Source organism: Anarrhichthys ocellatus, unplaced genomic scaffold, assembly GCF_004355925.1.
Source record: "Anarrhichthys ocellatus isolate YVR2014 unplaced genomic scaffold, GSC_Weel_1.0 scaffold51, whole genome shotgun sequence".
In the NCBI taxonomy this organism is placed as follows: Eukaryota; Metazoa; Chordata; class Actinopteri; order Perciformes; family Anarhichadidae; genus Anarrhichthys; species Anarrhichthys ocellatus.
Window position 1 is genome coordinate 342,130 of NW_022280081.1, and position 16,645 is coordinate 358,774.

The 16,645-nt window shown below is 48.9% G+C and overlaps 1 protein-coding gene across 2 annotated transcripts in view; it reads right to left on the bottom strand.

Moving 5' to 3' along the window:
- bcor (BCL6 corepressor) overlaps window positions 1-16,092 on the bottom strand; it is a 32,641-nt gene extending 16,549 nt beyond the window's left edge. Inside the window, exons 1-4 of one of the 2 annotated variants that reach the window (XM_031870101.1) lie at window positions 15,291-16,092; window positions 5,457-5,538; window positions 2,031-5,198; window positions 566-622 (exon numbers count right to left, since the gene is read on the bottom strand). In XM_031870101.1, the coding sequence (XP_031725961.1) occupies window positions 566-622; window positions 2,031-5,198; window positions 5,457-5,459 (3,228 nt within the window). In that variant the 5' untranslated portion in view covers window positions 5,460-5,538; window positions 15,291-16,092. The remainder of the gene's footprint in view (window positions 1-565; window positions 623-2,030; window positions 5,199-5,456; window positions 5,539-15,290) is intronic. The other variant, XM_031870102.1, reaches the window with a different exon arrangement.
- Between the last annotated feature and the right edge of the window lie 553 nt (window positions 16,093-16,645).

Here is a 16,645-nt window from a genome sequence, read left to right on the forward strand (position 1 = left end):
CACACACACACACACACACACACACACACACACACACACACACACACGCACACACACACACACAAAAATGCAGAGAAAGACCCATGAAACCCACTCATCTGCCCACGCCGCACACACACACACACACACACACACACACACACACACACACACACACCTCTCTAAGCCTCAATCTGGCCTCAACAGCTACAGAAGCAAAAAAAAATTGCGTCAGAAATCACATCGTCTTAAAAATCAAAGAAAATGCCAAGGAAATTAAACCCACACACACAAAACGCACACAGGACAAAAAGGTAGACAGATAAATCACAGGCATGGCATCAAAACACAGATTAGACTACTGCAGCCACTGTGAGTCCATGCGCTCTGGGGCTTAAATCCTGGCATCTCCCTTCCTGAAACATAAACATGGCTAGGAAACATATACATCTAAGCCCTGAGGCAGAGAGAGGAGAGGAAAGAGGAAAGAAGGGAGTGGGGAGAAAAAGGAATGTGCAGCGATACAGAGTACAAAGGAGACAGAGCCCGTCAGAGGCAGATGTGATAAGAAATGTAAAGAACTGACCTCCCAGTTAGCTGCAGGTTGACTTATATTACTCCCCTCTCGTGATATGACTTCCATCTAAGCAATTAGAATGGGGGGCTCAATATATCTGTCCATCATTTCATCTTTTTTTAATGACTTTATGTTACGTTTCTCCACATGTTTCTTTTAACACACAATAGGCAGCCACAATCCCACAAAATGACACAATTAAATTAAAGTGACTCAACAGGTTGATTAACGCTGCATCAAAACTATCAAATGATTTCTGAACTGCATGAGTGACAAATTTGGAAAAAGAGAATCGAAAGAATATGTTCATTTTGAGAGTGATTGATAACGCTGATTCAGTTTTAGAAGTCTTGTTTCTTTAAAAAAAAAATCCCAAATAGACTTCCACATCTTATTTGTCCAGAAATAGAGCGTTTGATAGCTTTGTGTTGCAGCTGTGCATTGACAAGCATGACACAGACAAAACCACAGTTTTCTAGGGCGTGTTCACAACATAGACAGACATGTGCAACCTATTAAGATATCCGCCTCTGAGCCTGTGGATAATGGAGCGTAGGGTTCGTTTGTGTTTCTATGCTGAACATTGAGCACATAAGGACCCAGAGGTAACGATCTAAAAGGAATAGCTCAATGTGAGTATCAGAATGTTAGGCGATGATGGCCGACTGTAGGGGACGTTGCTGTGCTGGTGCATTTATAGATGTAACGTGATGTGTGTTAGGAGAGAGGGTCTTTTAGCCAACGGGGTGAGGAGAACTATGTCCTTGGACAGCAACCAGGCAGGGCAGCGGGGCAGCTACTGGTTTTTAAAGCACACTGCAAGCCCTCTGCTGCCCCTCACCTCGGGGTTAAGCATAGCCAAAGGCAATGTGAACTGTGAGGCTGCCACAGGCACGCTCTGAAACTACAGTATACGGCTCTATAGCACCAGTCAGCACTAACACATGCTTTAGCCTCAAGGCAGTCACACAAGGACAAGCACGTACGGACACACAAACACGTGCGCATGGAAATAACCTTTCCAATAACTGCTCGCTAATCAACATACAGAGACTGCAGCCCTGGTTAACCTTTGAACTGCCTTCCCTGATAGGGGGCCTCAACTGGCCTTACACCAGCTCACTAGGACAATGAAACTGAGGGGAAGGTCAGGTTAATGGCCAGGACAGTAGCATGACAGCATGTATATTACTCTGTACTGTGTTGTTAATACGGCCTGTGCCAATTTCATGCAGGGTTTTGTATTGCAACAAGGGAATAATGACAGTAGCCCTTGTGGTGGAGGGGGGGGGGGGGGGGGGTATCATTCCTGATTAAATGTCAGAACTGAAAGTATGTTTGAAAAGTATGCACATAAGAAACATTGATCAGTATGACTTCTTTCCAACCCACCACCAACTTCAGCCCAATATACCCTGTACTGTATACACACACACACACACACAAACACACACACACGTGTTAATGGCCTTACCTGTAGGGCTCTCTGTTCACGGCTCAGCTTGCTGGAGTCAGCATACAGCTCAGTGGTAACACATTTAAAGCGGTCGCCAACGTAGCCTGAGGAGTTAGCGATCCTCTTGGCCAGACTGGATCTACGAGAGCCTTTAGGTGACGTCAGGCCATCTTCATCATAGTCGTAGTCGTCGTCATCATCATCATCCCCTTCTCCTTGAGACTCTCCTAGGTCAACAATGCTGTCTTCCTTTTCCATCTCCCCCTCACACGCTCTCTCCTCCTTCACCACATCTGTGCAGTCCTGAGAGAAGTGAAGAGCTTGGCTGTCTCTGTCCCGTTTGTCCTTACCAGAGCTGCGCTCCCCAGATGTGCGAGCACAGCGCAAGGTGCTCTGGTCTTGGTCGTCGGGGTCGGGGCTCCGCTCCTCCGGGCTCTCCTCGGCTTGGGCGAACTGCCCTGGAGAAGTCGGGGATGTGCTGGAGGTCAACCCAAGACAGCCCATGTCCTGAAGAGCCTTTGTTTTCCTGAAGGGAGTTTCTGGCTGTCTATCATTGTGATTGGACTTCAGGGTGGGGCTGTGTCCGGAGTGGATCGCATAAGGATGGGAAAGGCGGTGTTGGTGTTTTGGCTCGTACTCAGTCTTTGTCAGATTTTGGTTACTATGACAACATTCATTTTGGTTAACCTTGCTGCTGGTCTCAGCAGAGGGCTGTTTGTTGACTGTTGGGGAAGACTCAATATCTGTGTCTGAGTGTACAAGGTCAATGCAGACAATCTTTTCTCTGCATGTTACTGAAGAGGGGGGTTTGCTTTGATTGCCACCATGTCCTTGTGCTCCTGCTTCCCTATCAGACTTAATTTGGCTTCCTTCGCCTATCTCTTTCCCAACACCGTGATCTCTGTGGCCCCCGCATTCTTCAACAACCCCCCTAGGTTTCTCCTGTCCCCGGGGCTTCAAGGTTGCATCTCCCCTTTCTGCCAGCTTGTCTGAGTGCGTTTGCATCAGGGGATGGGCCATCTCCTGTGAGTTATAAGTGAGGTATTCTCCTCCTGGACCAGCTGGGAGGTTGTGGTAGGGTAAAGGGTGTTTTGCTGCTAAGTGGGTTGGGTAAAGGCTGTTGCTGCCCAGCAATACTGGGTGAGGGTAGACTGGGCCTTTTCCTGCAATTGGCAGGGAGTGCAGCGCCATGCCATCGGGGATGGGGTAGTGCAGGTATCTATTGGCATAAGCCAAACTGTGGTTCAGGTAAGCGTCACTTTGAGGAAGGTAAAGGTGGCCAGGGATGTGACCATTCTCTAAACAGGGCCTCTTGTATGATGACAGTTCTGGAGTCATTTCACCTCTCTTAGCGGTCTGGGAGGACTTCTCTGTTCCCTCTCTGTGGTGGCCTGGGTGTTCTGAATGGCTAGGGCTGTGTTTGACCCACTCGCCATTGGGCTTGGGAGAAAGAGCCCTGGAGCTGACCAGAGAAGAGTGTTGAGTGGAGGACACATTATGGTTGGACTCCCCTGTCCTTGGACAGGATGAGCTACGTTGCTGAGGGAGTACTCTCTCTAGACCCTTGTGTTTGATGACAGAGGGTGAGGAGCCTTTGGCTTGAGAAAGGCCCAGGTCTGTGTTAGGCCTTGGGGAGGGGGGCAAGCCTGGTGTGTGCTGTGTACGGGATGGAGACGGGCTAGGTACAACCCAGGAGGAGTGTAAAGTGCTTATCATTTCTGGCCTTTCTGGGACCTTTGAAGAAGTGCTGCTGACCACAGAGTGTGGGTGGGAGGAAGGAGAGAGGGACAGGTTTTTGTCCTTTAGGAGCTCTCGGCTAGGGGGCAGTCCATAATGTGCGCCAGATGCTAAAGTGTCCATCTTAACTGGGAAACCATTAGGAGGCAACCCAAACTCTAGCATTCTTCCAGACAAATCCAAGGGCTTCTCTGCCGAGTCTTTGGTTGCTTGGGGTTGGTGAGCTGGTCTCTCAAAATTGGGTTTGGAGGGTGACCTGCTGGGTCTCCTCTCAACCCCTGCATTTCTGTTTTCAGGTGCCCCTTCTCTTGGCCTAGATTTATGGGGGCTGGGCCGGGCAGGAGAGGGCTGCTCTGATGCCATGCTGCTTACAGAGAATGGATGAGGAATGGACTGTGTGGATGAGGATGAGGCAGATATTGAAGAGTTCGAGGAGGTGGGTGGGTGTCCTATCCTAGCAACTGGGCGTTGTAAATCCAGTGAGTTGTCAATAAGGGCAGGAGGAGGGGGAGGCTGGGGAAGGCGAGAAGATGCATGAGGAGGAGAATCAGTAGGTAGACTATTATTATTCCCACTATTCGTGCCACTAGTGTTAGCGCTACTGGTATTGTTGTTGCTAGAGCCCTTCCTTGAGGGAGGTCTGCTTGGTCTGCTGCTCCTGCTAGGGGACCGGTCCCTGTCTCTGTCTATGGCAGCCTGATGATGCTGAGGATGAGGGGAAGGTTGGTGAAGCTGCTGTGCAAACTGAGGCGCAACACCAAGCCCCTTGTCCTGGCAGTGGACCATGGATGTGGGGGCCACTGTCACTGTAGGAATCCTCATAGGAGGCGCCACCAAGGGAGAAGAGATGGGGGAAGGAGGATAATGGGGCATATAGTAGAGCCTCTCAGCAGCAGCAGGGTTAACATTGCCCCCCTGGGATGCACACAGAGACGGGTATGCCAGGTGCTGGGCAAGATAGGGGTTGGGTTGGCTGAGCAAGGAGGCTTTGTACATGTTTAGAGCCGCGTACTTGGATGTGTCCATGAAGGGATACATGCTGGCTTCAGGGTAGGGGCTGAGCCAAGGCAGGCGGAGGTAGCTGCCACCAGCGCCTGCCAAGCCCAGTTCAGATGCCTTTTCTCCAGGCCCTAACCTGCGTTCCAAGCCTAGACCTTCAGCTCCATGAACCAGCACAGGCTTGTGGAAACCTTGAGGAGTGCCCTTGTACAGGCCCAGGTATCCATTAGTGGGCTTACGACTGTCCAAGGGGCCATCAGGCTTGTAGATGAGCTCTGGGAGACCATCCCTGTTATAAGTGAGGGGGAGGGAGTGCGTCTCTCGGCTTTTCTCCGCTGGCAGTGCTCTGATGCCTGGGTATACAACCCCACCATGGAGACGAAGACCGTCGTGCATCAGAGTGCCTCGGTCCAGCCCCATCGCTGCCAGGGGCGTCAACCTTGCATCCACCTGTGCCAAAAAAAGGGGTGACCAGAGAAGTAAATGTGACTCAGATCCCTCAAGAGAACATTTGGAAAATCTCACACTGAAAGCACGAACTATGAAACAATGACTGCTAAACAAAGCACAAAAGAAAAATTGCTTAATGTTTTAGTTCTGTTGCGTGCATGCACATAAGTGAATCAGACCAAATGCTTATTTCTAGGTAATAATGACTAATGAGACAACTGAGTGTAAACAGTACTTAGGACGAGCACGGGGACTTGCCATGTTTTGTGTGATGTGGTTCCCTTGTCTTAGTTCCAGGTTGGTTTGTGTCTCAGCATCGACATCACGAACAGATGTTGCCCTGTGGAGATGAGCAAACAGTTAGCAGTCAGTGTCTTGGCTCTGATGCAGGCACGCTCTGTTGTAACCCCAAAAAAAAAAAAAATTGACAGGGGAAAAATGTCGGTTCATAAAATCTCCAAAAGAGAAATTAGATAGAAGTATTGCACAGTCGTTAATTTCTGGGTCAACATTTAGATTACGGGGAGTAGGGCAAATTTACAAAGAAAGGAATGGTAACAGCATTGTAAGCTACAGTCAGCCTCTCACACACACACACACACACACACACACACACACACACACACACACACACACACAGAAGTAGTCAGTGGAGATGAAAGCACTGTGTGGGCTCCCCTCCCCTCCCATCCATCAACACCCCTCAGCCACCCCCATCCTCCTCTCCTCTCCCCTCCCCTCCCCCCCATCCTGCCCACCCCGTGGGCTTGACGTGCATTGTGGGGCTGCGTCTATTCAGTCACGTTCCCCACACACTGGTTCTTCAGTGCCCTCTCTGACCCGCTCTCTTGGCTGCCTCAGTCAGCGGAGCGAGGGAAGATTATACATCAGAGACCACTTCGGTGGGAGACCATTTGCCGCCCGCCAACGCAGAGCCACGGATCAACAAACTCTCCCACCAAAGAACACGCGCAAAAGTATAGTACGCAAGAGAGAAAGAGACAACTGTGTATAATTTGCAATAAACAAAAATAGATTCAGTTTGAGAAGGAATAACGTGGAGAAGTATAAAGAATAATACGACCACTGAGGTGAAAATGGTGTTTCTTGTTTTTGATCACAAGAGAAACGACAATAAGCAAAAAAACATCAAGATCTCTTTGTATGTGAAATGTCCTTTATCTGTAATTTTTTGGTATATATTTGAATTTCTTTAAAGAACTGGAGCACAACAGAGCAATTACTCTATGTTAAGGAGATATTGAATAAGTAACAAGAAGATTGTTATCATGTATTCATTAGTGCAACATTTTAGGAGATTTAATAATTGGTCTTTGACATTAAATCTGTGCTTTTATCAGCGGGGTGCCGATTGGGGCTGGATTTTACAACGTTATTAGATTAAAAGATACAAAGATAGGTCTTACCAGGACTAAATACAATTTGGGGGAAGCAGATAAACCACGTTATTTTTTTGACAAATATATATTCATACAATGCCTCAAATGTCTGTAAGTAGCACAACTTATATGTCAAATGTGAAACATGTTGACTTTTATTGATATGCACATTGAGCTCACTCTAAACTTAATGTAGTTTTAAAGAAAAGAAACTCAATGTACACATTTTTTAATAGCACATTTACAGCACTTCTTTTCTCCAGTTTGTATTTACGTTATGGTGTCAGTTCAGTAGATATAGAAATCTTACTTTGTGGCAATACTTTGTATTACTGAGTGAAGGATATCACACTGCAAAACAATGCAAATTTGTTTTTCATAAAATATTGTTGTACAAATGGCAACATTGAGAGATCACTGAGCACTTGTGAGCCTCATGAGTGGAATCTTAAAAACAACAAAGTGGTCTGAATTCAAGAGGCCATTTCAAAATCCTGAAAAACTGGTAAAACAACAGGGAAAAGGTGAAACTACTTCTCCCACTTGGCAGATTATATTTGAAAAGGGAACATTTAAGTTTTCATTGATGACTCGTTAGGGTGGACATTTCTGCAAGGTTAGGGGAGCCAGTGCAGGAATGAGGTGGGGGGGAGAAGTGCCTTTAAATAGTAAAAGTGAATCCTCCGCGGTGTTGAGAGCAGCAGGGAAACTTGGCTCCTCGATCATCGCAGAGAAACGCCCCTGAGCCTCGCCGCTGGCGCGCCACTTTTATTGCCGTGACCCGGGGCCCATTAATCAGCCTGTTGCGGGGCCCCTCGGCGCGGCTCCTCCCTGCCCCAGCGCTCCCATCCCCCAACAGCTCCCCGAGGCCACAGTCCTGCTCCCACAACATCGGCGTCTGACGGAACTGAAAACAGTGTGCGTGCTCGGATAAAAAAAAAACTGCCAGTGTCGATACGAATGTGCGTGCAGCCACGTGAAGGCTGGATTTGTGTTACACAGACAACCGTTGAGAAATCACACCTGTCCCGTTGCTCGTATTTCCTGGAGCGTCACATGCATCTCACACTCACACACACACACACACACACACACACACACACACACACACACAAAAAGTCTGCGCTCCACGAGACCAAACGTGATAATGAAAAAAATAAGCTTCTTAAACAAACGCAGATTGTCAATGACACGCTGGCTTTCTGGACATTTCCGTTTAACCTAAACGCAACCTTCACCGCTTTAATGAAATATCTGTCCTTGGCATAAAGCAGGCGTCTGTGCTGCTTTTCCAGAAAAAAAGAGAAAAACAGGGAGACAGACACACAGAGAGAGAGAGAGAGAGAGAGAGAGAGAGAGAGAGAGAGAGAGAGAGAGAGAGAAAGAGAGAAAAACAGGAGAGAAAGAGAAAGACGGAGAGAGAAAGAGAGACGGGCTCACGTAAAACAAAAAGACAGCCGGCTGTCTTATAGGCCTGTCATTACTTTACTTCACAACGTGCGCACCGTGCCGATGACCGAGTAGTTTTGCGCGGCCGCGGCGCTTGTCATTTCCATGGAATGAATAGTAGCCCCGTCCAGAAAAGATGAGTGGCTGCGCGGGGCCTCAAGGTCAGGATCAAGCACTTGGCGGCCCACTGCACGCACCGCTGGGAATAGCCTCTATATGACACAGCCTATGATGCACTGTACACTCTAAATAAAAAGAAAACTAAAAAAAATGCCGCAAAACGCGCGGGACAAAGCGCTCTGTTGAGCACAATGATGCTGTTACAATCCCGTATAGCCAGAGGAAACACAGACAGGTTTCTAATTCCCCCAAATAACCTCTTTTTCAATAACCGTTAAAAAATATTATTGGAAGATTATTGTAGATATTAATGGTATTTAGATTATATTTCATGATGCAAAATTATTATTTTTTCCGATGTATGTGATTTTCGTACCTAGCATTTGCAACGTAGCCAATAACGTGTAGCCACAGAATTGCATCGACTTGATTAGGCTTTTGTGAAAAGGACTTCGGCACGTTGCAACTGTCATGTCGTCACCGACACAATATGACAGCAGGAAAACAGGCTACTTTAGCACAGATTCATTCTGGTCACAACCACATTTCTTAAGTGCTGCTGTTGGTTGAAAAGCTGCATTTGAAATAGATTTTGTTCATGCTAGTCTGAGTCCGGTCCAATCGACTATGCAAGACACCATACAGAATATTATGGGCAACCATCTGGAAAGCTTGTGTGGCTCGCAGTAATTAAAACAAAACAACTAAAAAACACCTTGCCCATCTCGGGATGAGGATAATGTTGCATTAAAGGCACCATGAAGTCCATGAAAGAGATGTGTCACGCCTATTCCAAATCTCATGTTTATAATTTCTCTAAAATCTGAAGATTAAAAAAAAATTATACTGTTGCCTGAGAATATTCTGGGAAGAAATTCTTCCATGATGTCACGTATAAGTGGAGGGAGAGAGATAGGAAAGGAGGAAAAGGCAGTGTTGACGCTCATCCCCGCTGCTAAGAATAGTTTGCGCAACAAACAACTCCCTACGGCCGCCCAATCCATCACAGTGGTCGGCAGCAGCAGCAGGAGGGAGGGGGGGGGGGAGCGCAGCGGTCGGCGTTGCGTTTATAAACCAGAACGCTGGAGCGGAGCCCCGACTTGCACCATTAACCAGAAAACCACCGGGCGTTTTTGGCGGAACCTTTAGCTCTGCATTCCGGTATTGTCTGCTTCTTCTCTTTTAAGGGAGGAAGAGTAAAAAAACAAGGGCAGAGGGAAAGACTGATAGAGAGAGGGGAGGGGGGGAGAAAACAAACTCGCTTCTCCCTCTTTTCCCTTGTTTCCTGTTTCTGACGACAATTACTTGAACTCAGCGTGACCCGCGGCGCATGCACGCACCGGCACCACTCATCGCTTCCTCCAGGACGGAGGCCTCTATTCCCCGTGCAGCGCAGTGGTTACGTGCGCACCGGTGATGTGTGTGTGTGTGGGGGGGGGGGTCTATCACCAGCAGCAGCTTCGTCTCTTTTTCAAGTTAGTAAACGCAGATCCACATTTAAAGAAAACGTAGGGCCATCAATCATTCATAAACACCTCGTGCGTTTGCTAATCTGTTCGGGTAGTTGAACGGGGAACCGGGAACGTGGGTCTCGCTGTGTAACGGCGCACCTCGCGCTCTTTGTCCCTGGAGCTTTGCCAGGCTCTCTGAAGCGCAGAGCTCCGTTCAGCTCTGAAAAAATGCAGTGTGACGCAGGATAATCTCCGCAGCGACGGGGGTGGGGTGGGCATAAACAGGGATTAAATGTGGGCGCGCATGCACACACACACACACACACACACACACACGTGAGGTTGCTGCGTATGTGTGCCAAAAACGAAAGGAATTCTGCGCACACTGCCGGTGAACAAAATAGAAATCAGCGGGAACAAATGTGAGAAAACATATTAAGCGCAGACCAAAACTACAACCTGACTACTAAATACACAGCCTCAGGGCCTCACTCTCACCTGAGAGAGAGCGAGAGCGGGAGAGAGAAAGAGAGAGAACGCGTGCCCAATTTTAATTGTTATTGATCATCGGGCTGACGTGTGCCAAATGGCCCCATTGATCATCTCGATGTAGACTCGGGAGTCCAGATATGGGAAGTCGACGCGCTGCCTCTCGGTGTAGTTTCTGATACAACAGAAGCGTGCAGACCGAACGGAGGCAGCGGGGATAATCGCTGCAGGGAGCCGCGGGGGGCGCGCTGCTGGTGGAGCGCAGAGCTGGAGGGAGCCGGCGGCGTCTCTTCAGCTGTCACATTATTAGGAGCCGAGCTGTAAACAAAGGGGCCCCTTGGTCCTCCCCGGGCCGCTGCACAGCCGCATGCAAGTCGGTGCACGGTGCAACCCCCCCCCCCCCCCCGCCCCCCCCCCCCAGGCCGCCCCGCCCGCCAACAACGCGAACTTTGGGGGCCCCCCCCCCCCCCCCCTTCCCCGTGCTGTCACTGGGGCCCGGGCGGCGGCCGCTCAACTGGCTCTATTCATCCCGGGCCAAATGGGGACTAAATGGCCCTTTATGTCTCCAAAGGACCCGATTGTAATGGGGACGCGCGGTCCCGCGTTTACCGGAGGTTTCTTGACTTTCCTTTGAAATGCCGGCGCTGCTTTCATGTGTTGGATGTAAGCACATTACGCTAAAGGACCCCCCCCCCCCCCAATGTATAGGATGAATAGCCTGTATAAATAGGAGGTTTATATATTGGTGCTGCGTAAAGACGTACATAACGCTAAAAGAGCATCAGTTTAAAACAGGTGCTGACTCAGCGTGAGGTAAACCAATCTTCCACACCTCTGACATGGCCTACATGTCGGGCTTTTAAAAAGGTCACGTGCATTGTGGGTGACATATGAGGAAATGAGGCTACATGTGAGGCCCCGATCCCAGAAGTTAAAAATAGAAAAATTCAGTCTTTAAAGAAATTTAAAAACGTACTTATGGTGTTTATCTCAGCCGATCGGTGCTTTGAAGACGGTTACATGTGATAAACTCCTATCGCCCTCACCCTGCCGCCGCGCAGCGCAGCCGAGCGTCTGTGGTGATTGCGTCAGATGGATAGATGGACGCCCGAGGCGCCGACGCATAAAAAACAAACGCGGTCTGATCAAGACCGAGCCTGCACCGACTCAAGAGGAGGGAGGTGATGCGTGTCATCATCACTCCACTGCTAAATCAATCTCCCGACGGGCCAGAGCGAGGTCAGTCAACTAAATACAATCCGGGAGATTTAGTTTTAACTACCCTGAAAAAAAACACAAAAACATTCCAAATGTTGTTCCCGGAGACACGATTAACAAAAAATTAAACAAATCATTGGGCTTAAACTGCCATCAGAAATATGTGTGTTAATATGCCAGACACGTGTTAAGAGTCGAGAATAATGTGGGCCGTAATGACAGCCTCTGTGACGGCGAAACAGCGCTGGGGGGGCCGACACATCTCTGCGGGGAAGTGATCCGTGCGCTCCAGACCTCGTCGAAACAAAAAGCTTTGTGAAGCAGAGAGAGAGAGAGAGAGAGAGAGAGAGAGAGAGAGAGAGAGAGAGACTCCCGTTTTATCGCGAGGTCCCGGGAGGCCAGCACGGAGCATAGCTTCAATCAAACCGTGACGTCTCCTCCGGGAGCAGCGCAGCGCCTGGAAAACCGATCTCTCCTCGGCTCTCTGCCGTGCCTCCGCTTTTTTTGTTCACACGCACCTCGCCTCAGCAGCGAGCGCAGCGCCGGCAGCGACGAGACTGTTGTTTTATATCCAGGCGAGAGCGAGCGAGAAAAAAAAAACAAGCGCGAACACAATAAGATAGACCTCATGTCTCCGGCTGGATATAAACAGAACACGGGCGTTTCTTTTTTTTTCCTTTTTGGTTGACGGCTTTTCTGCGCATTTCCCCGCCCGCTGTCCCGACACGTTAGAGCGGGGTTTGATATGCAAAAGTGGTCCCGTGGTTTTATTGACGCGCTTTCTATCCGTGCGCGATATTCCCCGCGTGGTCCTTATTGATTCCAGAGAAAGCAAAGCGGACAAACAGCAGGTTAATGGGTATAAAAATGGAGGTGGCGTGGTTGTCCCTATAACCCCCCCCCGGAGCACACATCCACCGCCACACAGCACTCAGCATGACAATATGGCCCAACAGGCACGAGGTTTGGTGATACCTTCAGAGACACCGACCCACACTTTGATTGTCTGACTGTGTTGGAGAGACGAGGTGGCCGAGATGAGAGTGACCGTTAAAGCCATGTCTGCATATTTCTAATAGGAAGTCATTTCTTATTAAATCAATAAATAAAAAAAACCTCTATATTTGGTTCGGAGACCATCCTTGACCCTGCACTTTGAATGCCATAAAACACCGTTTTTGGGACGAAGTGTGAAGTCATCTCGCATAAAAGGAGGGGGTGAGGAAAATCAGTATGTCAATCCATAATAATAATAATAATAATAATAATAATAATAATAATACCGGCGCAACGTTCCCGCCCTGAGCAGGCTGTGAAAGAGGCCCCAGCAGTAAGCAGCCCTCCCCGCTCTGTGCTTTCAACACCTGGGAGATAGATCAGCCCCACGCTGACTGCTCAGCGCGCAGTGGAAAAATGATGCGCGAAAACGGCTCCGATGCGTAGGCCATAGCGCTATAAATAAACTCGGCCCACACAAAAGTATTTGTTTTACGCTTTCGGGGGAAACGGGCTCCATTACCAAAAAAAATATCAGACATAGCAGTTAAAAAAAGAAGCAAGAGTCATGAAGAAGGCTGTGGTCGCTGTGAAAGGTTGTGGGGCGTTAAGAGAGAGGCCGAGGACAGGTAGGAGATATCTGAAGGCGACGAAACGATATTATTGTCATGGTATAGCTGATTCATTCCCAACACCAAATCAAGATGAGAAAAAACACTATTGTGGCAGGAATAGAAATCTAAACCTAAGGACATGCCTTGATTGACACGCTTCTGAAAAAATAAGTCCCTATGTCCCCATTATGTCAAAAACATGGCAAACTCAAGAGGAACACGCGGAGCAGTGTGAACAGCGTGTCATTTGGACAATTTGGTAAATAATTAGCCATATGGTTTTATGGGTCACTTTATGATCCTCAAATTAGAAATCCGTATTCTCTCCACTGATTTTGTATTCTTTTAAAACCAGATCAAATTTCACTGGAGTCATTCACCCTATACCTCGCCGTACCAATAGGGACATACATTTAAATACAATTAAGCCTTTATTCTGCTTGAAATCCCCCCTGAAGTATAGCCTCCACCCCCCACCACTTAATCCCTCCCGCTCCGTTCCCTCGAAAAGGGTCCCAAACACGAGGTCCTGCTCTTTGCGCGCGTGAGCCGCTTGCGTTATGACCGATCCTCTGCGCTGTAGTATACGCAGATCTTCTGCGGGGCCGAGGCGGTCTTTTATAGTGGCTGCTTCCCTCACTAAGCTCGTCAATGAGCTGGAGCCAGCCGATATGAGGCACATCGATCGTCCTAAGAGAGCGTCCCCTAATTAGTGCCTGTGTGGCTGCAGGACAGGCAGCAGGCGCGGCGGCGGTAGCGGGGAATAAAAACAACAACAACAACAACAACAACAGCGATGTGAGCCGTCCTCGATGCGATGGAGAGTGCGGTCCTGACAAAGTCGCTTGGAGACAAACATCCCGGTTAAATGCTGCTCTGTTGCTCGTGAAACGTGGGCTATGCGCAGCCCCGCAGAGGAGCTTTAGAGACTCGCTGGGAAAAGACGGTTCAGTTTGGAACACGTCCAACGCGCCTTGCGGCACTTATTTCAATTAAACGTCAACTTTATAGGACGTCGTTCGTCGCTGCCGCCCAGAAACTGCAGTACTACAGTGAGGGGGGGGGGGGGGGGTAACAATGGAAGAAATAAATGTTCTCAAGTTGATAACGGCATAGGGAGAAGTAGTTGGATTAAAGGCGAATTGCAAAGTGGTTTTACATTCGTGAAAGCCCACGAAGAAATGAAGGTGACAGTAATAAGACGCACTTTAAAGAAGACTATTTACATCCGTAAATGAGGGAGTCTGGGGTGACACTTTCTCCCTACGAAAGAGCAGCGCGTATCGTAGCTGGGGGGAGGGGGTCTATAACTGGCGCTACACGGATCCACCATGCGCAAAGGACCCCCGCAAAGCAAAGACTGCACGCAAGAGTGGAAGACAACATACCGCAGCGCAAAGTCATAGCAGAGAACACCTGCAAGACACCAAGTGTGTGCGTGTGTGTGTGGTGGCAGGATGCCAGAGCGGTTTCCATCAAGTAGACAGGAAGGTGAGCGGTGCAGCCCCCCCCTCCACCACTACCTTTGGGACTGATGAGACAACTGATCAACGTCCACGCTGTCCCAAACAAAGTCCCCCACCACCACCACCACACACACACACACACACACACACACAGCAGCCACGCCAGCACACGCACACACCGCGGGGATGCCCTCCAACTGAACTGAACCTATAAACGAGAGCAGCACCGCTCGCTTCCCGTTGGCAGGGCGAGGCTGGATTCCGTAACCTTGTTTAGCGCAGAAGCTCCGTGTGCGCGCACGCACACACTCATACCGTCGCCCCACAGGCTCTCTCGCGCACTTCAGTACTAAAACGGAGTGCGAAAACCCGGAATGTTCACAAGCGAGGACGGCGCCACTTTCAAGTCCGCTAATCTCCGGGACGTCCTTCTCACCTCCCTCCGGCTGACAGGGCAGTTGTAAAAAAAAGAAAAGGGAAAAAGGAAAAAAAAAGAGGCCAAGCTCACGGTCGGATCATTACGTGTGTGTGTGTGTGCGCGCGCGCGCGTGCGTGTTATTTATCAACCACATGCCACTGCCCCGCCGAAACGCACAAAGACCACCCTATGCGCTATTCTTAGAAGTGGCCGATCCTCTCCCCGGTCTCTGCGCACAACACCGGGCTGTCGCGTTGAGATTCAGCCCGTCATTTACAACACACTATATTTAAAAAAATAAAATAGAAAACACAGTGGTCGTTTAAAAAGCACATGAGCTGTTGTATACAGTTACAGTTTGAAAGATTCAGAGCAAAGTGTGCGTTCTCTGTCCTCATTCAGGAGGTTTCCACATCGCCAAAGACACACGCGAAGAGAAAACACATTTGGGTTTGTCATTGATTGCCTCACCTGGTTAATTGGTGCTAGTTCCAGCCGTCGTCCGTGCGACCCCAAACTCACGCCTTTTCCCTGTTTTTCTCCCAAGTTAACTGGGAGGACAGCGATCCGTGCGTACACGTAGAGAGCAGCCCGGTCACGGTCCCGTCTGCTGGAGACACGCAATCCCGGCCAAAGAAAAAAAACTAAAGTGTCTAACAGGTTATCCACTTGTCACGAAACAAAACAAGTCTCACAAATAAAAGCTCTCGGTCCTTATTCTACTGTCTATGGGAAACTCTCCTCCGTTACCCGATATTTCGAGCGGACGTTTCTGCTGCTGCAAATGTCACTTGGGTTGCCATAAAGCGACAAAAAAGAGATCCTGCGCGGAGGGGGGAAATAAACGTCAGAGTGTAGAGAAATCCACTAAAGAAGATCCGTTAAGGTCCGGCAGAGGCGATGCGCCATGTGGCCCGGGCTCCCCACAGGATACAGGTGGCGAGGTCGGCGGACTCGCGGAGAAATTAATTCAGCTCGGCCGTACCTCGCAGCAGCGCCATGTTGGGTTTCAGCGGAGCACGCCGTCCTCGGAAAAAGCCCCCTTTTCTCCCGCTCTCCGTCACTCCATGTCCTTTCCGAGTCTCGGAAGGTTTTCTGAAGGTTATTCCGTGTGGTCCCGCGTTTCGCTGGAGGAGCGCAGAGAGAACACCAACCGAGTTCGAGACCGAGGACGCGCGGAGCCGTACGGGGAGTGCCGCACAGAATGGATGAACGCTGCCGAGACCGAGCGACTCGCTCCACTCCCACTCGCGCAGACTCTACCCAGAAGGCCAGTCGGGAGACCGCAATTACCATAAGCCTCCAGCGCACGGCACTGGCTGCGCGCGCACGCACACACAGAGAGAGAGAAACAGACACACAGAAAAACACACGCGCACGCGCACACACACACACACACACACGCTCCGCTGAAACTCCAAAACAGGAATAGGCGAGGTTTTAACAGCAGAAATAAGGTAGAAATTAAAGTCAAATATATTATATAGCCAAATAAAGCGTAATAATAGTCATAACAACATTTATATATTTTTAATTACATTTTTTAAATGTATCTTTTTAATTAAGGCAACAAATAGATATTGAACTAAAGGGAAAGTGCACAATTCCAATAGTTATGTTGACATAGAGACCAACACATAGATTCCCATTTAAGACAAACAGTTTGTAATAAATTGAGTGTGGTGATGGAGGACGACCTCCAAGGAATTAATACCGGTACAGTTTGAATCGTGGCATTTTATCTAAATAGATTAAAAAATAGACGAGTGCAAATACAAATTAAATGTCTCTTCCGTTTTGGTTTTTTTCTAAACCAACAGATAAGG